Genomic DNA, 26,412 nt, shown 5'->3' with positions numbered 1-26,412 from the left:
TTGGACGGTCTGATTTTGAAAATTGGACCACTAGGACACCACCCAGCCCGCATCCGATCAGACACGTGGTCCGATTTGGAAAATCTGACTCATGAAAAATCACACGCCCAAAATTGGACGTCCTAGAAATTGGACACAGTGAAATCAGACAAACGGACATCCAATTTTGGGAATCGGACACTAAGAATCAGACCCTGTCAATTGGACCGAAGGTGGATAGTAAAAATTGACTAATCTAGCGCATCTTGGGCAATGCAAAGGACCTTTCGGATCCAGATGCATTGAACATCTTGTGGAGCCTCCTAGCTACGCACAATCAAACCTACAAACCTAGAATCAACACTAACTGACTTGCCAGCTGTCTAACCTGCTTAGAGCCACAAATCGACCCTTAGACCCCGATTAAGATTTGACCAAGCTGAAAGATGTAGTAGAGACCCTAGAGACCCCTAAGAGTGGCTAGCAACTGAGCCTGGAAGCATACCTAGCTGAGAACATACAAGGGAGAGAGAGACCTGTATCTGTCATCCTGCATCCACACCCCACAACTATTTTCAACACTTGAAGTGCCCTTAACAAAGTTGAAAGCCTAATTTCACACAGTGCACGAAAAGAACACCATGCACACTCAGAGTGTACATAAAGTTGAGGGCTGTTAGTGATTTAAAAAAAACACACCCAAAAATAAAAGTAGAACGAACCCACCAATAGGAGACAACCCTTAGACCTAGACGAGCCATCAGGAATCTTGATCTATAGGACCAAGAGAGAGACCTGACGCAGAGAGTTAGACACATAGAAGGATCGACTCCATTGGAGGCACAATACTACTCGACCACCTAACCAACCACAACAACAATTTGGTGGAGCAAGAGGCTGCAGATGGTAGGAACCAGTGCGACTCACGGAAGCAATGAGCTCGACTTGGGAGATTTCCTAGTTGAGATCCAGATAATGGTAAGTAAATGCGATCTCCAAACCCGAATGGACCACCATGGTAGACCACATCAAAGGAAATCATCGCAGACCTCAAGGAGGAGAGGAGGTTAGCACGTAGGCTGCTACAGAGCATCAAAGCCTACAACCAGGATCAGCAAGCTAGGAGATTGTGGCAAGATATAGAGATACGAGAAGTCCAACGCATGTTAGCTCTAGCAAATAGGAATCGAACAAGACCGAACATGGAGAGAGAGAGAGAGAGAGAGAGAGAGAGAGAGAGAGAGAGAGAGAGAGAGAGAGAGAGAGAGAGAGAGAGCATGCTAAAGTTGGACTTAACGCTAAGTGAGCTTCTTATGAAGTGGCTCACTGACAATACGTCAGCAGAGCAAAGTGCGGCAGCCTTAGCAACCTCGTTGCTTGTAGGATTAGGAGTCACCCAGGGCTCCAAGAGCCAATCGAAGATCCTTGTAGCCACAAAGCAGCTAGACGGCCTCTGCCTAGGCGATAAGGGTAGAACATGGTACATGAGCTTGGACATAGCGGAATGCAACAACTTCAACAACCTCAAGAATCTCTTCATTAAGAGATTCTTTGAGGCTAAGTACTCCGACAATCTCATAGTTTGGCTGATGAATGTCAAGTAGAAGGACAAAGAGGACATTAGGACTACGTTACCCTTGTGCGGAGTCTCTATAAGAGAATCCCAACTAACAAACAACCCACCAAGAGAGCGGTCTTCATAGTATTCATCAGCAGAATACACAGCGAGGAACTCTTCAAGGCCTTGGCAGGAACTCGAGCCTTTAGAGAGACTCACTAGCTAGGATCTTTAAAGAGGCCATATGACTGGATGACTAGCTCAAGGAGATAAGCTCTCGAAGCTCTAATCAAGACGAAGCTAATCCTAGATCCTCAAAAAGGGTCACAACATCTAGCGAACGGTTAGGCCCAAATGCCCAAGATAAAGGTAAAGGCATAGCAGGGCAGTCGAATTGTGAGATCACATGTTCCCACAAGAACTTAGATGTGGTTCTAGCATCATTCTTTCTAATGGCTCGTGCTTCTACCCACTTTGTGAGGTAGTCGGTAGTGACTATGGTGTACTTGGCTTACGAATATTGTGATGTGGAACTAATAGGCCCAATGAAGCCAACTTTCCATTTTTTGAAAGGCTATCTTGTAATAATTGGGGTCAACTCCATCTTGTCCTTGCGAACATGTACCTTGGTCTGTTGGCATTCATCACAGTGCTTTACAAATCGCGCTGCGTCTCAAAAAAGTGTAGGCCACCATAGTTGAGATTGCAACACCTTACGGGCTGTCTTGTCTCCTCTAAAGTGTCCTCCAGCAATTCTAATGTGTACTTCTGTAAGTACATTATGCATTTCATGTAGAGCTCTTGCTTGTTGTTCAGGATATGGAATGCAATAGGGGTGCACCGCTCACCAGGGATTCTGGCCATCATGCATAGTGCCGCTAAGGGTTTGTCCTTGGGCAGCTTGTTCATATTCCTAGTTGTTCGAGAATGGCAAATCAATAGTGGTTAGCACATGCATCCAATCACGCTCATCCTGACGGTAGGAGATATACTTTGTTAGCGACCCATAAGATTTCCTAACTTGAGTGTCACCCTTTAGTAGAGCTGAGATGGTGTTGAGGTTGACTGGCATAGTCTTCTAGGTGTCCATTTCTACCCTCATTGCTTACGCCCAATTTCCTAAGAAGATCAGACCGTTGCCCCAATCTTCTATGACTCATGCATTCCGCATCCAAAGTCAGCCTAGCAGGATATTGTAGTCGACTCCCTTCATGACGATGAAGTCTACTAAGAACTGGACTCTTGTGATCTTCAATGGCCAATTTTTTAGCACTTAGAATAGTTTGACCTTCATCCCATTGACCATCATGCACCGTGTGGCTAAGCACATTAACTCCTCCTACCCCCGTGTCTAGGATTCCTTTCCTTAATGCGTCTCCTAGTGCTAGGACTGGCAAGACTGCATGCATCTCCGTGCCTTCCTAGAAAGTGTTGACATATAAGGACTTGGGCATTGAGTGCAATGTCAAGCTCGATATCTGCATCACTGCATCATGGTCGTGCAAGTCAACTGCCTCTTACTGAAGCAGCCCTTCCACCCACTATTTCAACTCTTGCCACAACATCGGATGCTGCCTAAGTAGGTCTCCTAAGCTTAGATTCACTGGGGTGGTTACTAGTGTTGTAAGAAGATTGCTAGTTGCTTGCTTATCTCGTCATTCTACGCTCCTTGGCCAATGGCCCTGGCTAGCTTGTTGGCCCATGGCATTCAAGCTTCATCTATTTGCCGTTGCTTGAGGTGAAGTGATGTCTCTTGGCTTTAGTCACGTAGGTGAACCTGATGTGCTCACACTAGAGAGATCATCAATTTCATCCTCCAAGATGGGCTTAGCATCCTTTAAGTGTTCTTGGGCTTTTCTCACCCACTCCTTGACTTTATCTATGGCTTCAAGTTGGCACTTCGAATTGGGGTACTCTTCGACCTTAGCACTTCCTTTTTCTGTAGTCTTCAGAGTGGACATTTCTACCTATGTGTCCTGACTTTCTTCCCTGCGAGTAGTGTCATGGCACTCTCAGTTTTAAGTGTGACCTTTTGTTTACCATAGCACAGAGGATCGGAAAAGGGAGCAGAAGTGCGGGAAAAATGGAAGAAGGAGATAACCGAAAAGGCACAGGACAAAGGAAGGAAAAGGCGTCCCAGATGGAGTTCAAACCCTGAAAATTTGAATGAAGACCTTTCCAGAAGGCTCCAATGTCGCCTCGAGAAAAGAAAAGAGTAAAAGCACGCCATTAAATATGAAGGCGCTCCCGAATCCTTGTAAAAAGAGCGCCGGGTTCACTCCTGTGCAAATTGTATGCATTAGTGGGAATGGGATAAGTTAGAACGGTGGGAAATAGGAAAAGAGGGCCTAGGCTAATGGTCGGCCATGTAAAAAGTGGGGATGACCGCCCATAAAGTAGGGCATGTATATAAAGTTCAAAAGTGAATGGAAAGCTCATTCTTGTGTGTAGCCAAAGCTTCTTCTTCTTCTTCTCTTGTTTCTTGCCTTCTTGCTTGTGCTTGAGTGAGGGATTGAGGGAGTGTGAGGGAGTGAGTGTGTGAGAGTGAGGGATCGTGGAGAAGAAGCTCCCCATCTTCTCTCTTAATCTCCTCTTCTCTTTTCTCACGCGGCTATGGAAGATGGAGCTTAACAGAGAGGGCTATTAAACCCATGATCACAGTTTCCATTCTCATGAACAACAGTAAAGGCACCTTACATGATGTAAAAAAGTGACTATGGCTCCACTTGGCTGGTTATTAAGGCCTGGTGCACTAGTCCATACAAACTAGGTGCCTTTTTTGAAAAAGGGTTCATTGGCTTTCACACATGCTTGATAGTCCAAATACGAACTAGTCAAATAGAAGAGAACTGGCCAAATGTTGTGAAGTAAAGAGGTTCAAATCTTGCCAGCAAAAAGTTAGTTTGCTTTTCACCATGGGCAACATGCGTGCACTAGTCATACCTTTGCTTCCACATATAATTTTTTGAATAATCGTGCATGTGACACATGAGCATATGCACTTGTAGACCGAAGTGACACATGAGCATATGCACTTGTAGACCGAAGTTTTCCGGATAGATGTGAGGCATGCCTAAGATGGATGTTTTAACGGGGCCACTTGAGTGTGTGGTCAAAGGTTTGGGCGCCCCTTAGATTACAAGTATCGATGCAAAGTCGAATCGATACGGAGTCATTTTCCATTAAAAAACGTACCTATCCCTTCATCATACAAACCGGCATCAAGCATTTCTCAATTCCAACGGCATTTCATTTCATAACATTTAAACGGCTTTCTTGTGTATCTGCCCACACGCTGCGGCTGCACTGCACATACACTCGTTCTGTCGATCGAGCAAGGGGAGGAAGGGGAGGAGGAGCAGCAGCCGAGCAGGTTCTAAGAAGGAAGGAGCAGGAAGAGTCGCCGCTGCAGCTCAGCCATAGCCATGAGCACGCACGATTCAATGCGGCGGCTCCCTTCTCAGCCCAGGCCCTCCAGTTCTCAAAGAAAGCGTAAGTCGGCAACGCGTTCCAATGTCGCCACCATTGTTCTCGACGACGACGACGACGTGTCGGAATGCTCTCCACGAACAACGGCCCGTTTTCGTGGCCTTGCACCTCTTCATCACTCCAATCACAAGGTCCTCTGTGTCTTACCGTGCTTCCCCGCTTTGAAAGTTCGACCAGCTTTATGATATCCCTGAAATTGACATTGGAATGGTGTTTTTCTTTTCAGGTCAAGCCTTCTGCTCATTCTCTACACAGTCACAGTGGACGTGGTGCACATGTTGACACCACAAATGATGAAGGTCTGCATGTTTGACTTGGATTCAATTTGAAGTCTCAATAAGGATTTGAAGTTGTAAAAGTCAGTTTGTCTGGCACACACATGAAACGACACTGTGAATGGGAATGGTGCGATGCATTGTGTTGGTACGGCAGGAAGTACCCACTACATAATCGACATGTGCACCCCATTCGCAGTCACAGCCATCGTGAACCATATTTGCACCCTATTTGCACTCATAGCCATCACGAAGTACCTACTGCATAATCTGCATGTGCACCCGATTTGCACTCATAGCGATCATGAACCCTCCCATAGTCTGGTAAGTTGAACCTTGGTAGGAATTGTAAACATTTCAACAAAGCTTACACTTTGAAAAACAAGCATAGAAGAGAGTGAAATTTAGCAAGGGGACTGTATGAATTTTGAGAGAGCTCGTGTACGTTGTAGAGCACTCAGCACCACAGCACAGGACAGAGGGAGAGTATGACGTTGAGCACTCAACAGAGAGCACACTGTGTAGTGTACGGGCTGAGCACACATGGCCCTGTTTTTGTGTAAGTTGAGCACGCCGCCTTAAATCTGAACTTTTGCACATACTGCCCTGGGCAGAGGCACGTATGTTGCACATGCAGGTAATCTACAAGAAAAAATATTGAGACCGCAGGAAAAAATGCTGTCAGGCAAAAAGCCACGTTTGGCATGTTGAATCATACTTGTCTGAATCCATCTATGCCTTGCCTACTAGTGTGGAAGCTATTAGAGACAACTTATAAATAACTACCAAAGTGGATAACTAGTCAGGCAGCCCAAACTGGGTGCCCAAAATACTGTCAACGTGTTACCTTTTGTGACCTTTGACTAGGCTCTCTATCATGAAACAACTGTACATGAATTGGGAAGTCAATCCCAACTCCAGGATTTCACCCCTCTGAAGTGGCAAAGCTCGTGTATTAGGAGCAATGGCAACATGAAGCTGAATCTGTACACAAGAAGCTGCCAGTAGAGCACTCAAAGGTAGTGTCATGAAATGAAATGATGCTTGTGAGTTGTAGTGGATAGAACATAGAGGGGCCACGATGAGGTACATGGAGAGAAGATAAAATGAGGAGTTATGATGCAGTAGATAGAGAGAAGATGATATAAGGAGCCATGATGAGGTAAATGGAGAGAAGATGAATAAGGCAAGCAAGGTAAGAGATAACTATAAGTATGTGGCATGTGCCAAGACTTTAGCACAAAAACATGAACTTAAGAGTTCAAAGTGAGCACAAAGTGACATGATCAAGAATAAACAAAGTGTAGTGTTGAGATGGCAAACCCTCTAAGCAAAAGTTTAAATATGCATTTGAAGTAGAGTTGTATGGGGAAAAAGATGAAAATTCCAGCCCAAAATCAAGATGAGTGTCAAGCATTGAGAACATAGTTTAGAATACACAAACTGAAAATATGGGTAGGGTAGGTTGTTCAACAGAATGAGTAGTTGTCCAACTAAGTGGATTAGTTTGCAGTTGTCATAGACAGGGTGGAGCAGCACTAGGGTGGAAAAAACTTAGACTTGTAGCAGAAAATAGCACTAGGAACTCTAACATAGATGTTAGATACCATGTTAGAATAAGGGGCAGTAATGGAAGTGCGAAGTAACTGCATAAGCACAGAAAGAAAAAGCCATGTACCGAGGCATAAGTTAGTACAAAGCTTAGTTTGAGCACGGTCTCATCTCCTCCATTGAGAAGTGAACACATGTAAATGGACACAGAAGAATATCAAAGTGGATGACCAATTGAGCAGTCAACAATGCTTTGCGCTCAATATCACTCTTCCAACTTTTGAATGACCTAGTCTTTCTCTTTTTAGCATCGGAAGATGCTAGGCTTCTTAGTCTTTGTTTCCTTTTCCTTGGGTAGCAATGGAAGTGTGAAGTAACTACACAAACACAAAAAGAAAGAACCGTGTACGAGGACACAATATATAGTACAAGGCTCAGGCTTAGAACATCGATAATGATTTGGGCACGGTCATATCTTCTCCATTGGGAAGTAAACACATATATAAATAAGTATAGAACTTTAGAAGAATACCAAAATGGACGACCAATTGAGCAGCCAACAATGCTTTGTGCTCAACATTACTCTTTCAACTTTTAAATGACCTAGCCTTTAGCTTTTTAGCATCAAAAGATGCCATGCTTCCTAGCCTTTGTTGCATTTTCCTTTGGATTGCCCTAATCATTCTTAAAGCCATGACTTTTCATGTAGTATATTATCTATTGTACATGTTGTCTCTATCAACCATGGTTGTTATAGTTATTTTTATAAAAAAATCTTTGATTTTCTCAAGCAAACCACAATAATACTTCTCAATTTGTTGAAAGAGAGGCACACACTTGTAGAAGTAGCAATGTATTCCCAAACTTCTTGTTGTAATTTGTACTCTTCCAAGTTAGCTTATTATGAAGCATCCAACTTATACAAAGCAACCATGATATCTACCTCGAATGTGCTTATTAACTACTGCAAAGCATTTTCGTTACATAAAGTAGAAGCCTTTCATACTTTTGATGACTCGATAAAGTTGTTTTCCAGAGTAAACTGCATTAACTTGCTGAATAAAAGTCGAAAGCTTTTAACTTACCTCGAGTATCATTAAATATATCAAACGTAATAGCTATACTCCTTGTTTTCAAGTCTTTTGCTTTGCCTTTTGGTACCACATTAGAAATGGAAAAACGTTTAGTCTAATCTCAATTGAATAGTATAGTGGCTTGGAAAGGCCAACTAAGATTAGTTATGGATGGTTTTCTACGAAATCTATTGTAATAGTTTTTGAAGGTTCAAATTGTGGGTCTTTTGTGAGCTTTAACAAAGTATCCTGCGATGCCATGAGTTGAGACTTGAACTAGGCATTATAACCTTCCTTTTTTTGAATCGAGCCTTACACAGAGCCTTATGAGGTATAGAAATGTAGGAAATAGACTTCTCAATTAGGCTCATAGGAATGCCTCCTTATTTGGGTGAAAAGAGAGATGTATTGGATCCGAATATTATGTTAGCCTTGAGCAGAGCCTTATGAGGTATAGAAATGTTGGAAATAGACTCCTCAACTAGGCTCGTAGGAATGCTTTTTTATTTGGTGGAAAAGGGAGATGTATTTGATCCATGAGAGCGGATATTATGTTACCCATGTGAGAATATCCATGTGACCTTAGCATAATTGATGATACCAGTAAAACAACTTGTATCAGTCTATATAAGAGGCTTTTTCTCTTTGTATTATGACACTTTGAATCTAATGAATATCATTTTCTTTTGCATTTAGGTTGTGTCTCTCTCTCTTTCTTTTTTCTCTCTACATACTTATTTTCTCTCTGATTTACACATTATGAGCACCTTGAGGTATCATCCTTCATAGCTAAGATTTGAGCAATGGATGCAAGATGATATCTGAACAAGAATTATCCTTAGGTAGGTCTTTCTCATTAATTTAAGTTTACATGTAGCTTGGTAAGTTATAGTTTAGTGGTTAGGTTAAAGTTAGTACACTAATCTCATTTATAGTCTCTTCTCTCATCACCATTTTTGGCTTATGTACATACCCAACTTATAGCTTTGGATGTAACTTCATGGCACCTCAGTCGACTATATTGAGCTCTCTGTAACGTGGCATTGAAGGTGTTTTTATATGTGATGTAAATTTTGTTGCCTTATAGTCTCTTTTCTCTCATCGCCATTTTTGGCTTATGTACATACCCAACTTATAGCTTTGAATGTAACTTCATGGCACCTCAGTCGATTATATTGCGCTCTCTGTATTTATAGTCTCTTCTCTCTTATCGCCATTTTTGGCTTATGTACATACCCAACTTATAGCTTTGGATGTAACTTCATGGTATCTCAGTTGACTATATTGCGCTCTTTGTAACGTGGCATTGAAGGTGTTTTTAGATCTAATGTAAATTTTGCTGCTTTATAGTCTCTTCTCTCTCATTGCCATTTTTGGCTTATGTATATACCCAACTTATAGCTTTGGATGTAACTTCATGGCACTTTAGTCGACTATATTGCGCTCTCTGTAACATGACATCGAAGGTGTTTTTAGATCCGACGCAAATTTTTGTTGCTTTGAAAACGGGCCATTGATACTTCCTAGAGTGAGCTTTATTGAAGGGGCTTTCATGGGGCTTTTTAAGGCCTCATAGTAGGCTAACTTCACCTAGGAGGACTTTGCAAAATTCTATCTTAACATCTCACAATGAGTAAAATACACAGAGAAGGTGTTATGGTAGTCATTAATACTCCTTTTAGTGAGTTTTATCGAAGGGGCTTTCGTATGACTTTTTAAGGTCTCATAGTAGGCTAACTCCACCCAAGAGGACTTTGCAAAAACGAACCATTAATACTCCCTATAGTGAGCTTTATTTAAGGGGCTTTTATAGAGCTTTTTAAGGTCTCATAGTGGGCTAACTCCACCTAGGAGGATTCTGCAAAATTCTGTCTCTACAGCTCACAGTGAGTAAAATATACAGAGAAGGTGTTGTTGTAGCCATAGCAAAAACTTTTCAAAGCTCACTATCATTCTTATTTCTCAATCTTTTCATACTTTGGTTATACTCTACTTGTGAGTTATTCAGCATGCCAAGCTCTGTGGAGTCGACCAACGTGAGATATCTTCAAACAAAGAAGGTAATAAGCATAATCAAAAGGTGGACAAGGGAGTGCAAAAAAAATGAAGACGATAAGAAAAATTAGAAGCCCGAGGAAAGTGGAGAAGTGAAATCCCATATAAAGAGTACTATTCCGACTTTTTGCTCAACAACTGGAACTTGCACGGAATTGGAGTATTTGTTGAAGACTTTCCATGTGGATCCTACTCAAATCCTGTTATTGTTGATTGATCTATATTAACATTAGTGACCGGGTTTTATTTATGTAGGTATCTTCTCCATATTTTGTATCCCTAGACTTTGTAAGTCTTAGAAGTACCAAAAATTTCTATTTGTGTAATCTTGAGTAGCGCTGAGATGTTTCTAAGATGTAAGCTTGGACTTTATTGATTCAAAGTTCCATATGTCTCTCTTGTAGTAATCCTAGATATTGTTCTAGATATTTTATTCTATTTGTAATCTTGAACATTGTTCTAGATGTTTTCTTATCTTTATCTAGTGAGTGAGTACTACCTAGCTCTTCTTGTCTTTTGTATCTTTCTTATTCAATCTATTCATTATATTTTGTAAAGCTAGTTTCAAGCTAGGAAAGATGTTGGAAATAGGCTCCTCAACTAGGCTCATAGGAATGCTCTCTTATTTGGTGGACAAGAGGGATCCACAAGGGAGGATATTATTTCACCCATGTGAGGATATCCCATATGACCTTGGCATCACTGATAATGTCAGCAAAGCAACTTATATCAACCTCAATAAGAGGCTTTTTGTCTTTGTATCACGAGACACTTATTCTCTCTGATCCAGACATCGTATATAAGAGTCTTTTTCTCTTTACATCATGGGGCACACTTATTTTCTCTATCTCTATGTCTTTTTTCTCTAGATATTTATTCTCTCTAATCCACACACCTCCATAGCTAAAATTTGAGCTCATGAGTAGTGGATATGGTGTTTTCTAACAAGAAAACAAATTGTATTGCCGATAATGGCACCTTGATTGCACTAGAGTGTTGTGACCAAGCCGTAAAGGATACCGTTTTGATCACATACTAAGGATGTTGATAATACTACCTTGTGTGCTACTATTGAGTTGGAAGTATTGTTCGGGATTCATGGATAGCTAGATCTATTGCTAATGAGCCTGTGATGCACACTGAATATGCTAAGTTGGCTGGAGCAATGAGTGTGAAGAATCTTTTTCCTCTTCATATAGCTAAAGATTAAAAAAAAAAACACTCTCTCCTACTCAATGTGGTAGGTCCAACTGTGAGAGTGCGCAACGGAAGAAACACCAACACAGAGAGAGAGAGAGAGAGAGAGAGAGAGAGAGAGAGAGAGAGAGAGAGAGAGAGAGAGAGAGAGAGAGAGAGAGAGAGAGAGAGAGCAGAAAATGAAGGAAAAAAATCAGCACTGATTGTAATGAATGCTGAATACAAAACTATGGACTGATCAGTCTTTGCCTGCAGTCCAAAGCGTTAGTGAGGGCACCAGATCAGGCTGGAGATAATGGCAGCACTAGTGTGGGAGTGAGAACGAAGGAGTATGCAGTAACAGTTTGATTTTAATTTATGTGGATTTACTACTCGTAATTAGTGTTAAGATAGGTTATTATGTCATGAGGACGTGAAATTTTGAGATGCTTTAATCTTGCTAATAATGTTTGATTGAGTTATTAATCAAATGTTGTTGGGATATAAAGGCCCGGTAATCTCCGTGTATAGTACATGCACATTGTATATGTGGACGCACCCTCTACGTGCCTTAAGTATAAATACATTTTATTCTTTGTGTACCAACACATTTGTTGGTACACTCTTATCGTCTCGTACTTTCACTCTGGTCACATTCTCTCAAGCCGTCGCACTCACTCGTTCACTTTGCTGGAGTTGCGTCCCTATTGCTTTCAACAACTGGGTATCAGAGCCTAAGGTGTTGCACGCTTCTCGAGACCAAGGCGCAGCTCACAGGTTGTGGAGGTAGCTCAAGGTAGAAGGCCAAAGGGGTCCAGCTGACTAGGCGCCAGAGAAACCAAGTAGCAGCGGTCAACGGGCAGTGGTAGGTTGACAGCTTGGACTCGACAGGCAGTCATGTGCAGGGTAGTTGGGCGCCGGTGAGCAGCGACTAGGCGGTAGGCAGTTGGGCATTAGAGTGGACCAGTCGGTCATGGCTAGCAGTCGCGAACGAGGAAATAGGTGTTAGTCGCGGGCTGGCGACAGGCAAGCGACGAGAGGCGCACATGGCAACGGCCCTGTTCGAGTTGGGCCGCCATCGGACAGGTCACGCCACGTGACTGACGCGATGGTCGAGGTAGCTCGACGTAGAAGGCCAGAGGGGTCCAGTTGGCTAGGTGCCAGAGAAACCAAGTAGCAGCGGCCAACGGGCAGTGGTAGGTTGACGGCCTGGAATCGACAGGCAGTCGTATGCAGGGTAGTTGGGCACTGGTGAGCAGCGACCAGGCGGTAGGCGACTGGGCATTAGAGTGGACCAGTCGGTCATGACCAGCAGACGCGAACGAGAAGATAGTCGCGGGTTGGCGACGGGCAAGCGATGATAGGCGCATGTGGCGACGGGCCCCGTTCCAGCTGGGCCACCATTGGTCAGGTCACGCCACGTGACTGACGCGATAGTCAAGGTAGCTCGAGGTAGAAGGCCAGAGGGATCCAGCTGACTAGGCGCCAGAGAAACCAAGTAGCAGCGGCCAACGGGCAGTGGTAGGTTGACGGCCTGGAATCGATAGGTAGTCGTGTGCAGGGTAGTTGGGCGCAGGTGAGCAACAACCAGGCGGTAGGCGACTGGGCATTAGAGTGGACCAGTCGATCATGACCAGCAGACGCGATTTTACCAAATTTGTCAGACTTTCACTCTTCTAGGCAAAATTTCGTGACATTGGATCCCAGAAATTTGGGGCTTTTCATGTATTGGCAAAGCTTTACTCAGCTGGGTCAGATTGACAGACATTCATGCAATTTTGGTTTCTCTGACTAGGCGCCAGAGAAACCAAGTAGCAGCGGCTAACGGGCAGTGGTAGGTTGACGGCCTGGAATCGATAGGTAGTCGTGTGCAGGGTAGTTGGGCGCAGGTGAGCAACAACCAGGCGGTAGGCGACTGGGCATTAGAGTGGACCAGTCGATCATGACCAGCAGACGCGATTTTACCAAATTTGTCGGACTTTCACTCTTCTAGGCAAAATTTCGTGACATTGGATCCCAGAAATTTGGGGCTTTTCATGTATTGGCAAAGCTTTACTCAGCTGGGTCAGATTGACAGACATTCATGCAATTTTGGACTTGAAATTTTGGGGATTTGCGCAGAATTTAGTAAATTTTTGCATCTTTTGCCCATTTGTTGGCTGATTCATGTATAAACAGCAGAAATTTACTTTTGGTTGAGAAAGAACAGCAGTGCATTTTGTTGGTACAGCTTGTGTTTTTTGCAGATTGGTGCATTTACTCTTGTGTTTGTGATAAAATGGTTGCAACTTTTTCCAGTTTAGACATCAAGAGTTTGATGGAGATCAAACGGTTTGATGGTTATGGGTTTGACCTTCGGAAAGATCGTATGCAGGGCATTTTGTTTCTAAAGGATTGTGAAGATGCTTTGCTGGAAGATAAACCCGCACTATTGTCTGATGCAGATTGGGCCAGAGTGAATAAAAAGGCTGTGGCTTACATAAAGATGGGTGTTACTAATGACATTTTGACAGACATTAAGGGTTTAGACACATGTTATGCAATATGGGAGAAGTTGGAAGATAAACCCGCACTAATGTCTGATGCAGATTGGGCCAGAGTGAATAAAAAGGCTGTGGCTTACATAAAGATGGGTGTCACTGATGACATTTTGACAGACATTAAGGGTTTAGACACAGGTTATGCTATATGGGAGAAGTTGAAAACTACTTATGAGATTACCACAGTTGTTAATCAGGTGCATTTAATGCGCAAGCTTGTGAATATGTGACTGGATGAGTCAAAGCCTGTAGTCGAGCACTTGAGTGCATTTATAGGGATTCTAAATCAGCTTAAAGATGCAAACTTGGACTTTGATGATAAGTTGAGGGGGCAGAGAAACATGAGCAAGAGCAAAGGAAAGGATGAGAGTGACATTACTTGCTATCACTGTGGTCGGAAGGGCCATAAGAAACCTGATTGCAGGTACTATAAGAAGAAACAAGAGAGAAAGAAGAATGCAGGAGATAAAAAGAAGAAGGAAGAAAAAGACAGATGCATCGGAGACAACCAAAGGCAAAGGGAAGGCCAATGTGGCCTCTAGCGTGGTCATAGAAGAGCTTTCAGATATAGAGGCTCATGTATTATGTGCAGTTGATTATGATGCCCTTGTATGTCACATGTGTAGATTACCAAGGCTGATGTGATTGATGCACTCTTGTTAGTTGATGATGGTGTCAGACTTTGATTGTACACTTTGGTGCCTCTTTCCATGTAACTCCTTGCTTGGAGTGTTTTGCTATGTTCAATGCATGCAGTTATGGAAAGGTGTACTCCTTGCAGCATTGATGGGATTGGCACCGCACACTTGTCTTTAGACAATGGTCAAGAGCTTGTGTTGAAAGATGTCAGATATGTGCTTGGCATTAAAAAGAGTTTACTATCTGTTGGTCAGCTTAACTTGCATGGCTACTGTGGGAGCTTTCGCTCAACTGCCAAGACCCATGGACCGCTTATTGTTTCAAGCGTTCCAAGCCGAGGATTAATGGCTACCTCTTACATAGCCGACGCGCCATTCATATCTACGGGTGTAGTGAGCTTACCTCCATGCCGATCGAGTTACCTCCTCTCCCGTGCACTCCGGTAGCTCCACGATCCAAGTGCAAGCTTCAAGCAAGCTCCATCCTCAAGGTCCACGCTCCAAGCTCCATAGCCGCGAGTAAGATAAAAGAAGAGAAGAGAAGAGAAGAGAGGGAAGATGGAGAGCTTCTCCTCCTCGGTCCCTCACCCTCACACGCTCACTCCCTTATACTTTTATACTCCCCTCTCTCAAGCACAAGCTCAAGCAAGAAGAAGAAGAAGAAGAAGAAGAAGAAGAAGAAGAGGAGAGCCACTTTTGGCCATACACAAGAATGAGCTTCTCATTCACTTTTCAACTTTATATGCAAAACCCTAAATCCCTTTTGGGTGGTCATCCCCTTATGCTCTTTTTTACATGGCCGGCCGTGGCCTAGGCTCTTTTTCCCATTGTTCTTCTATCTTCCTAGCTTTCTTTCCACCACCAATCTATATTTACAAATTGCACGGGTGAGAGCCCGGCGCTCCTTAAATTAAATCACGATGCGCTTGCGCTCTTTTACAAACGTATTGACTTGCGCTTTTCCTTGTGCGCCTTTTTCCTTATTTAGGACTTTTTTGCGCTTCTTGTGTTTTTAGATTTTTCTTGGCACGCCTTCGTCTTCCGTTTCACTTTGCCTTGGCCTTTGTCTTCTGCTTTAGCTTTTCTAGATTTTTCACCTTGTTCGTCTGACGGTTAATAGCTACACCACACACTTGTCTTTAGACAATGGTCAAGAGCTTGTGTTGAAAGATGTCAGATATGTGCTTGGCATTAAAAAGAGTTTACTATCTGTTGGTCAGCTTGACTTGCATGGCTATACCACACTGTTTGGTGGTGGTTTATGGAAAGTAAAAAAGGGGTCCATGCTGATTGCAAAAGGAACCAAGAAGGGCACATTGTATTGTTTGCACTGTAAAGCCTTGAATGGCAAGTTTCTTGCAGTTGCTGAAATTTGCAGCCACTTGGGGTCCATGCTATGCTGATTGCAAAAGGAACCAAGAAGGGCACATTGTATTGTTTGCACTGTAAAGCCTTGAATGGCAAGTTTCTTGCAGTTGCTGAAATTTGCAGCCACTTGGAGTTATGGCATAAGAGATTAGGCCATATGAGCCGAAAAGGGCTTGATGTCCTTACCTCTCTGAAGAGAGTTGATGGAAAAGGCACTAAACTTGATTTTTGTAATGAGTGTCAGTTTGAAAAGCAAATAAAAAATTCCTTTTACTTTGGTGTCTCTCATAAGTCCAATGTCTTGGACTTAGTGCATTCGGATGTATATAGTATGCCCGTGAAATCATTGGGTGGTGGTGCATATTTTATCTCCTTTATTGATGACTGTTCCAAGAAGATATGGGTGTATTTGTTGAAAAAGAAAAGTGAAGTGTTTGCTGTTTTTAAAACTTTTCATGTATTTGTGACCACTCAGACAAGTAGGAAGCTAAAATGCTTGAGAACTGATAATGGGGGTGAGCTCACATCGATTGAATTCAAGTCCTTTTGTGACTTGCATGGTATTAAGAGGGAGCTTACAGCCCCTTACAGCCCTTCTTCAAATGGAGTGGCTGAAAGATATAATAGGATTTTATGTGAAAGAGTGCGGTGCATGCTGTTCACTGCTAATCTCCCTCATGCATTTTGGGGAGAGGCACTCAAAACCGCAGTTCACATTTGCAACCGCTCTCCAAAAATAATGGCATCCTTGAGGAGGTTTGGTTTGGCAAATCGGCCTTATATGACCATTTACGCATATTTGGCTATGATGCTTTTGTGCATGTTAGGGATGAGCTGAGGAATAAACTTGACCCAAAATCCACCAAAGGCATTGTCATGGGCTATGGTGATGAGGGTGAATTTGGGTACAGAGTGTGGTTACCTTAGTCCAAGAAAATTATTCACAGTCGTAATGTTGTGTTCAATGAGGCAAAATTGCTGAAAGCCACTGTAGCCTCTATTGAAGATCTGAAAAAGGTGAAATTTCAGAGTTTGCAACCATCCATTACTTCAGAAAATGAGCCTCAAGGTGCTGTACCACAGGCTGAAACTGATGATCAGTCGGTTATTTTTGAGCTAGATGATGATGGACAGCAAATAGAAGCACAAGGAGGTGCAAGATAGGCTTGCTGATTATGAAAATGCAGGTGCTGGAAATGAAAATGAAGGTGGGGTACAGCATGAACAGCATGCTGAAAATGGTTTACAGCAGCAAATGAATGCTGAAAATAATATACCTCCTGATGTAGACCCAATTCGTGAAAATGTTGATCATTGGGTACGCAGGTCTACATGTGTAAGAAGGCAACCACATAGGTTTGACCCCTCCTTGCATTATGTGATACTTACAGATGAGGGTGAGCCTCTTACATATAAAGGGGCCAAGTCACGTGAGCCTCTTAAATAGAAGCACAAGGAGGTGCAAGATAGGCTTGCTGATTATGAAAATGCAGGTGCTGGAAATGAAAATGAAGGTGGGGTACAGCATGAACAGCATGCTGAAAATGGTTTACAGCAGCAAATGAATGCTGAAAATAATATACCTCCTGATGTAGACCCAATTCGTGAAAATGTTGATCATTGGGTACGCAGGTCTACATGTGTAAGAAGGCAACCACATAGGTTTGACCCCTCCTTGCATTATGTGATACTTACAGATGAGGGTGAGCCTCTTACATATAAAGGGGCCAAGTCACGTGAGTTTAGCAGTAAGTGGGAGCTAGCTATGCAGGAAGAGATTAAATCTCTATATGCAAATGATACTTCGGATCTTGTGCCATTGCCAAAGGGAAGGAAGCCACTTCCAAACAAATGGGTGTACAAAGTTGAGACAGTTGATGGGAAACCCAAGTACAAGGCAAGGTTAGTTGCCAAAGGTTATGCATAAAAAGAAGGGATTGACTTCCAAGAGGTCTTCTCACCTGTTGTGAAGATGATCACTTTACGTGTGCTTTTTGCTGTTACTGCTGTTTTGGATTTAGAACTGTATCAAATGGATGTAAAAACAACTTTCTTGCATGGTGACATTGATGAGGAAATCTACATGAAACGGCCCGAGGGCCTTGTAGTTCCTGGAAAAGAGCAAATGGTGTGTAAGCTAAAACGTAACCTATATGGGCTGAAACAAGCACCACGGCAGTGGTACAAAAAGTTTTACACTTTTATGCTATCTCATGAGTTTACATGCAGCCATGCAGATCATTGCTTGTACATGAAAAAAGGATACAGATGGCAGCCCCATCATACTTGTTTTGTATGTGGATGATATGTTACTAGCTGGGAAAAGAAAGACTAGCTTGGATGCTCTAAAAAATCAGCTGAAATCAACTTTCTCCATGAAAGATTTGGGGAATGCAGAGCATATTTTGGGCATGAGGATTCGTAGAGATAGAATGCAGAAATTGCTGTTTTTGGAAAGGTACTGGACAGATTTAACTGAAGCTAAGCCTTTTGGGGTACTTTTATCTCCTTGTCTCAAGCTTAGCAAAGCCAACAGTCCGAAAGATGACGTGGAAGCAAATGCTATGAAGGGAGTTCCTTATGCATCAGCTTGTGGCTCTCTTATGTATGCTATGGTTGCTACTCCTCCAGACATTGCTCATGCAGTGGGAGTTGTTAGCAGGTTTATGTCAAATCCTGGCAAAGTACATTGGGAGGCTGTCGAGTGTATTCTTCGATACCTTAAGGGGGTACACAAATAAAAAGTATTTGCTATTGCAAGGTTATTGTGATACAGACATGGTAGGTGACTTGGACACACGTAGGTCCACCAGCGGGTATGTCTTTACAATTGCTGGTGGGGCTGTTTCTTGGTGTTCCAGGTTGTAGAATATTATTGCACTGAGTACCACTAAAGCTGAATACATATCAGCTACTGAATCTTCTAAGGAAGCTATATGGTTAAGCAGACTTGCAGATGATCTTGGCATGTCTATGGGTACTGCAGTTTTGGGATGTGATAGCTAGAGTGTTGTGTATCTGGCTAAGAATGCCATGTATCATTCACGCATAAAGCATATAGATGTGCGATATCACTTCATCAGATAGATTCTGGAAGATGGTCAAATCACACTGACCAAGATTAAAACACAAGATAACCCTGCAGATGTTCTCACTAAAAGTCTAAGCAAAGCTCAGTACGAGCATTGCATTCGACTAGTGGGAGTTGGTTAGCTAGAGGTTAAAGGCCCGGTAGCCTTCGTATATAGTACACGCACATTGTATATGTGAACGCACCCTTTAGCCTAAGTTAAAATACATTTTATTCTTTGTGTACCAACACATTTGTTGGTACACTCTTATCGTCTCGTACTTTCACTCTGCTCACACTCTCTCAAGCCGTTAAACTCACTCGTTCACTCCTGCTTGAGCTGCGTCCCTATCGCTTCCAACAAATGTGTGAGGTTGTTTAGTACATTTGATGCACATGGCAGTTATTTCATGGTAACAGGCCAAGGACCCTGAGGATGTAGTGGGTGTCAAAGGGAAAAGTTGTAATAAGTTATGCTAGCTGGGCTTTGGGGGTTAGTTGGTGTTAGGTTTGACCTTGGGACAGTTATTTGGCCAATAAGTGTCGGTGGTGACATTATGGATTAGCATTAATTAATTAATTAATTCCAGTCTAAGGATCAATAGAGGTTAGGGACCACTCTATGTTACAAATGGCCAAGCCAATTTAATTACGGATGGGCATATTAAATTTTGGGTAGGGTCAAAAGGGTTGATCTTAATTTTCAGGATTATTTTAATTAAATGGTTGGATAATGCTGAAAAATGGGGTTAGAAGGTTACCACTTGTTGGCAGAAATGCCCATGCGAACTGAGAAAACGTTTTTGGGGGTTGGACCTCAACCATTCGATTAATTTATATCTTGAGAGAGAGAGAGAGAGAGAGAGAGAGAGAGAGAGAGAGAGAGAGAGCTGTTGATCCATTTTTTGATTAGAGAATAGCAATTTGTTGCAGAAGATAGCCAATTGGGGGCCTCAACAAGCAAGGGACAACAAGCCATCTGGGGGTCTCAACAGGCAAGGGACAACAAGGAGTCATCTTCTAGGGGTTGACAACAGCATTGTTGATCAGGTAATAGAATTTTGGAGGTGTTTGGTAGTAGGTGATTGCATTAAATACAAGCTAGAGCAGGCAAAATTTAGGGTTTTCTTGTGAAGAAAATTAGATTTCTCTCTCATTTTGGTCCATTTTTTGATTAGAGAATAGCAATTTGTTGCAAAAGATAGCCATCTGGGAGCCTCAACAGGCAAGGGATAGCAAGGAGTCATTTAGGGGTTGGCAACGACATTGTTGATCGCGTGATAGAATTTTGGAGGTGTCTGGTAGTAGGTGACTGCATTAAATGCAAGCTAGAGTAGGCAAAATTTAGGGTTTTCTTGTGAAGAAAATCAGTTTTCTCTCTCATCTTGGCTTTCTCTCACTTCTTCAACCCATTTGTAGGAGATCTTAGCATTTGTTAGTCATTTTGAGCAGATCTTAGTCAAATTTGGTGGATAGTAGAGAGATCTCTGTTGTAAAACCTAAATTTTTGAAGATATTAGGGTTTGACAGCTACCTTGGGACTTGTGTCAATTGGTGAAGGCATCGTACATTGAATTCGGTACTTGAAATTTGTGTAGTTATTAGGGAATTCAAATGCTAACCCATTCATTGTGATTTGGGCAGCATTTGGCTAGTTGGTGGTTCTATTTGTGCATGTCTTGGATGAAAAATCAAGGGGCAATTGGCCCTAATTGATTGTTGATTGTTGCTATAGCAAAGAGGCTTTTTGGAACAGCAAAGGAGATTGTGAATCTCAGCTTGTACTCATTCCATTAGCAATCAAGGTAAAGAAACACTGAAAGGGGTGCCAATTTCGGGGCAAATAGGATGTCCAATGTCCGAGATTATTAAGGTAAATTGTGCATTTGAATTTATGTTTATGTGTTGATTGCTGTAATTTAGTGTTTAATCAGGGAATTACCACCCTCTCCAAGAAGGAAGGTTGGTTTCATATTACCACCCTTTTCTCAAAGGAAGGCTAGTTTCATAGTCCCATTCTCTGTCTACCATCAAATCCCTTGAATTGGTGGGCCTATGTCATTGGAAGTAAGAAGTTTTGCCCTAGTGTTGAAATTATATTCAACTGAGTAATTACAGCAAGGATGTCTTCCTATAGTGAGGTGGGATCAAGTAGTGGTGATGCCTGCAGTGATGATGCCTGTTAATTTGAATATTCACAAGGTGAAGAAGGAAATGATTTTGGAGAAAGCACACAACATGGACAGCAAGCTGAAAGTGTTGGTGTAGATCAAAATATAGAGCCTCCATGTAAAATGATGTTGATGACCTATGGAATTTGATAATTAGTCCAAAACTTGAATGAGAACAAGAAGGGTAAAAAGAGGAAATCATTCTCTAGAGTTTCAGGATAGTAGGATGTATCCACTCCGTTTGTCTTTTTTCTCAATGTCTTTGCTAGATTGTTTGATTGAAAGCATTAGTCTTTAGCTTATTGTGTTCAATCAAGAAGGCTTCTTGAGTGGGAACAAGTGCTTTGAGTATGACACACAATTGTCACATGCAGTTTTGACGTGTCAATTCTAATAAGTTGCTTGACACAGACAGGCAAGATACACATCAGCATACACAAGGTGAAGAAGGATCACATGCAATTTTGACAAGTCGCTCAACACAGACAGACAAGATATGCATCAGCATATAGGTCTTTCGTCATAGGTAGACTACGCCACACAAACAAGTCGGCCTTGTTATTGCCACATGTCAATAGAGGACATGCATAGTGACAACTTTGTGAACCTATGCAAAACTAAGCTAATCAAGCTCTAAACAATCCAAGCAACATCCAAAGCATAACCATACCATATGGGTACCAAAATAGTATCCCTGAAGCATCAAATATGCATTATGGAATTCACTGTTTGGTGTCTAAATCAGAATTTCTCTGTTCTATGTAAAACAAAGAATTGAAAACTACATAGAATCAACTTTGTGAGTGCTCACATCTGAAGCTTTCATTGTGTTCTTGGTTTCTAGCTATAGGACATGTGAATCCGATATTGTATGCAAAAGTTATGACCAAAATAAGAAAGCATTGTCAAGCTGCCATAGCTGTCCATGACTTCTACATCATACTCTGTATCCACTCAAAATGGATAGAGTGATTGCTTCTCAGCTCAATAAGCACTCAATAAGGCTTAGCTATGCCTTGGGCAGCTCCTTGACAAGCTAGAACAAGTTGGGAGAAGGGAAGACTCTATGTATACCTGAGGATGAAAAACCAATGGTTGCCATGAAACCTTGAGCTGAAGCTTTGAATATGGGCTGAAGCAAAGGATGAAGTAGCTCCTCGAATGCTTGCTGTGATACCAATTGAAAGATAGAGCAGAAGTGAGCACACAAGTGGATGGAGAGAGAGAGAGAGAGAGAGAGAGAGAGAGAGAGAGAGAGCATATGTGGGAACTCTAAGAGTTACAATGTGTGACCGGCTTTCCCTTTTTCAATAGTCATTAAAAGAATAAAGAATAAAGTGACAGTAATGGGCGCATGCCACCTGCAGTGTACAAGTGTGCGGTCATGGTGTGTGAAGTAAATACAGGGTGGTGTAGCCACATGCACCTTTTCCCCCAACATTATCGAGATCTAGTCTCTGAAAGAATAAAGAATAAAGTGACAGCGATGGGCGCATGCCACCTGCAGTGTACAAGTGTGCGGTCATAGTGTGTGAAGTAAATATAGGGTGGCGCAAACACATGCACCTTTACCCCCAACATTATCGAGGTCTCGTCTCTCAAGAGCAACTTGCATGTTACAAAGCTGATCTTGGATAGTTGTCATTCGGAGAAGAAAAGTTTGGATGGAGTCCATTGACTTGAACTTGAGGGTCTAAAGGTGTCCATATGGAGTGACGCCTGCATGATGGAGTCTTGTACATAGAGTAAAGCTCCACCAGCATCTTGGGAGAGGTCTCACAAGAGGTGATGAGATTTCCTTAGAGATGCACTTGAGCATATCTGAATATGCAACAACATTATCAGAGTCCCAATCAAGGACTGCCTCCTTGAAGTTATCCTTGTCCCAACCGGATGGACATGGAACAAGACTTGAGGAGTTCAATAGTTCTCACACACCAGCATGCAACAGTAGACAGAGAGTGGAGCAACAGTAAAGTGAATGTAGTAAAGAATCACAACCACCAGCACATGAGACCCTCTCTAAAACTGAAAAACAAAAAGCACAAAAGTGCAAGGTGCAGATCAGAAAAAACACAGGCTTTATCAGCCACTAATGATGTCACCCCACAAACACAGGATGTGTGTGTCATCAGCAGAGTAGGCGACTGCAATTGTGGTCACAGTGAAGTGAATGCAGTGAAGAATCACAACAATCAACACACGAGACCTCTCTAAAGCTAAAAAACAAAAAACACAAAAGTGCAAGGTGCAAATCAGCAAAAACACATGAGATCCTCTCTAAAACTAAAAAAACAAAAAACACAAAAGTGCAAGGTGCAAATCAGCAAAAACACAGGATTTACCAGCCACTGGATGATGTCAGCCCACAACCGCAGGATGTGTGTGTCTTCAGCAGAGTAGGTGACTCTGATTCTGGCCTGAACGAAGCAGTTCCAGCCCCTAATGACCAATGGCTAGGTGGAAATTTAGGGAAAACAACTTTGGAGGCAGTTAGAAAGGAGGAGGAAGTTGAAATACAGGCCTTGAAGTCTCCAACTGTTAGTAACAGTACCGCAAACCAGCAACACTGGTCATTTAATACCATGTGAGAATTTGCAGATGATTGGGAGCATGAAAGAGAAACAGAGGTTTCGGACCTGAAATTGTCACTAACAGCACACCAAACCAGGAAACCAGCAACACTGGTCATCTAATACCATGCGAGAATGTGCATGAACATGAACAAAAAGAAACAACACATGAACACAAGGAACTGAGAATGAATGGGCTATGGAATCCAGAAGATAATGGATGAGATGTGCGGTACATTACGAGTAGGGCACTGACACATTGCAGTAGTGCCTCTAGTCTCCCTCTCTCCAAGTATGCAACATGATGCAATACAACAATTGAGAGTGGAGTGGAGCATAAATAGAAGCCTCGGGGTGGACATGAGACAAGTGAAGGAACCCTAAAAACCTCGAGGCAAGACATGAAATAAATTGAAGCTAGGCTAAAATGGGCCGCCCTGTCCAGGTCAAGGCCATGGTACATACCAAAGTAACAATTTGTTGGTATTTTGTCTCATGATCTTCATTTTCACACCTTTTCTTTTTTTGTTAGCCAAATGAGGCTCAAAGGCTGTTTTGAGCTTGTTGCAGCCATGCTTGGCTGATAATTCGCAAAAGAGATCTCCAAAATTTTGTATACGAAATGTTAACTTCTTGTGCTTATCAACAACCTTTTGGACCTGTATTTTGGCTTCAATGAGCTTGAAGCGTTTTTTGAGAACTCGTCTTTTGAAGATGGAGCCTCATCAGTGGAGGATCTCTTCGTCATATTCTCTTTGCTATGCTTTATAGCCATTCTTGAGAATTTTGACAGAGACCTGCCCAGCATTTTAAGTGAAAGTCCTGAGGAAGAAAAACACTTCGTGCAGGGGTGGACAGGGTTGTTCCCACCTTATAACAGTGCCCATGTGTTCCTATAGTCCAGCCCCTTCCAGTTCTGCTTGTGGTCGATAAGGTCTCAGTATGAGTAATCAAAATCTATGACACAACCCCTAGCCAAATTGCATCTGTACCCAAAGCCTGCCTAGAAGAAAGCACTTCAGGGGAGAATTGCCTTTTTTCGAGTATTGAGGAGTTATGCCATTATCAAACATGGTACAGAAGTTTAGAAGAAGCACTTCAAGGGAGAGTCGTCTCTCTCTGACATTTAGGAGTGTCCGTTCGAGTAAATAAAAATCACAACACCACTGCAAAGTTAAGTTGGTATTAAAAATAAAGTGGTTCAGGGTACTTTAATTGTTTAGTTAAATTAATAGTGGAGTACTCTGGTATTCTAATGTCCTGCCATTCCTGGAATTGGCCTCTGCAGGGAAAAGACCAAAGATTTCATCGAGGTTGGGACCTTCTGGTGTTACATCACGTGCAACAGTGGATCTTACGCAGGTAGTTGATGACTGTGAAGACAGATCAAAAGCCAGCCGGGTAAGACAGGATATTCAGTTTGGACATCTTTGGCATGCTCATGATCTTAGATTAACAGGATATTCTGACCTTGGTCTGATGAAACCAACTCAGGCTAGTGTTTCTAGTGTGGCATGTTCATATGCTCATATGCTCATATGAATGAGATCATAGATATTCACAGGATATTTCTGACTTTGGTCTGAAAAATCCAACTCAAATTGGTGTTTTAATGTGGCATGCCCACGATCATAGATATACACAGGATATTTCTGACCTTGTTCTTATAATGTATATCTGACCTTGTTCTTATATTATGAACTCAAGCTTGGTGTTTTTAGCGTGGCATGCCCATGTTTACAGGATACTTCTGACCTCGGTCTGATAAAATCGACTCAAGCTGGTGTTTTTAGTGTGAGATTTGGTTTGCTGAAACAGGTTTTGCTTTCATTGGCAGAAAAGGAAACTGGGGGAACCTTCTCCTGGTCCTGCAAAGGAGGTCAAGCTCAATTGTGCCATTTGTATGGACACAATGAAAGAGGAGACATCCACAGTGTGTGGCCACATATTCTGCAGGAAGTGCATCACAGCAGCACTGAAAGTACAGAAGGCGTGCCCGGCGTGTCGAAAGAAGCTGGGACACAATCAGATTCATCGAATTTATCTTTCAGGAAGCACTTGAACTGCTAGTACGCGTGGGCTTCTTTGTGTTAAACCCCACTCTGGATATCTCCTCCACAGTGGCTAGGGGTATGGATCACAGACACACAGAGAGAGAGAGAGAGAGAGAGAGAGAGAGAGAGAGAGTTAAGCGGTTCCTGGAAACAGTCGAGGCAAATTTATATAGTTTTTCTCGGATGTCAAGCTAAGAGAGTTATCCTGTCAACATTTTGTTTCAATTCAAGTAATTAATACGTTCTTCTTCTCCTCCTGTTTCTCCCGTTTCTTCTCTTGCTCCATCATCATCAACTTTATCCTCTTCTGGCCCAGCTTCAAGGTAATCATCCTCATGATATATATGTGTTGCCCAGAAGACCCTTGCCCACAAGCCTGATGCCTTCTCTATACATATGTCCATGGTATAACGCCTTACATTTTGTTAACAGGAAGATGCTTTTAAAGACTGGTTCGCTCATGTCGAACCGAGTGAACATTCAGTTTCAATTTCAAGTACCTGAACGCAAATGGACTGGAAGACTCATGTGCTCTGACCTGCAAGTACTTTTACATGTTATGAAATAAGCCAGGGCCACCCCCTACTTTGACTAAGCTAGGACTCTTATCTATGCCAGTAAGGAAAGAGAGTGTTTTTGCTGTGAGAGAGAGTTGTATAAAGAAGAGGGAGAGGCGAGCTAGAGAGAGAAGAGTCTTGAGGAATTTCTACCAATCAAGGATTTCCAAGCCTAGCATCCAGGTTGTGGGTCTTTTCCAAGGTGGTGTTGCCCGCTTGTTTTCTTTGAGTCTCAAAACAAACTCTTTCCTAGCATAGGAGGCACCCTTTCCTAACCCCGGATGC

The 26,412-nt window shown here is 42.4% G+C and overlaps 1 protein-coding gene across 1 annotated transcript; it reads left to right on the top strand.

The window, feature by feature from the left end:
• Positions 1–4,772: 4,772 nt before the first annotated feature.
• LOC148026358 (uncharacterized) lies at positions 4,773–25,825 on the top strand. Its single transcript, XM_087690784.1, has 4 exons — positions 4,773–5,157; positions 5,253–5,325; positions 24,805–24,917; positions 25,354–25,825. The coding sequence occupies exons 1-4, from the start codon at positions 4,963–4,965 to the stop codon at positions 25,576–25,578; spliced, it is 606 nt and encodes a 201-aa protein (XP_087546910.1). The 5' UTR covers positions 4,773–4,962; the 3' UTR covers positions 25,579–25,825.
• The last annotated feature ends 587 nt before the right edge of the window (positions 25,826–26,412 follow it).

The sequence above is a fragment of the Lygodium microphyllum genome, chromosome 13 (genome assembly GCF_053477565.2).
Source record: "Lygodium microphyllum isolate KBCC chromosome 13, Lygodium_microphyllum_v1.1.10, whole genome shotgun sequence".
NCBI lineage: Eukaryota > Viridiplantae > Streptophyta > Polypodiopsida > Schizaeales > Lygodiaceae > Lygodium > Lygodium microphyllum.
This window is presented reverse-complemented; position numbering and strand designations above follow the sequence as displayed.

Excerpts from the sequence above, each read along its gene's own strand:
- LOC148026358 (XM_087690784.1), top strand. The coding sequence starts at position 4,963 with ATGAGCACGCACGATTCAATGCGGCGGCTCCCTTCTCAGCCCAGGCCC. Across the intron at positions 5,158-5,252 it reads TTCATCACTCCAATCACAAG|GTCAAGCCTTCTGCTCATTC; the intron begins GTCCTCTGTGTC and ends TTTTCTTTTCAG. Across the intron at positions 24,918-25,353 it reads ACAGATCAAAAGCCAGCCGG|AAAAGGAAACTGGGGGAACC; the intron begins GTAAGACAGGAT and ends TTTCATTGGCAG.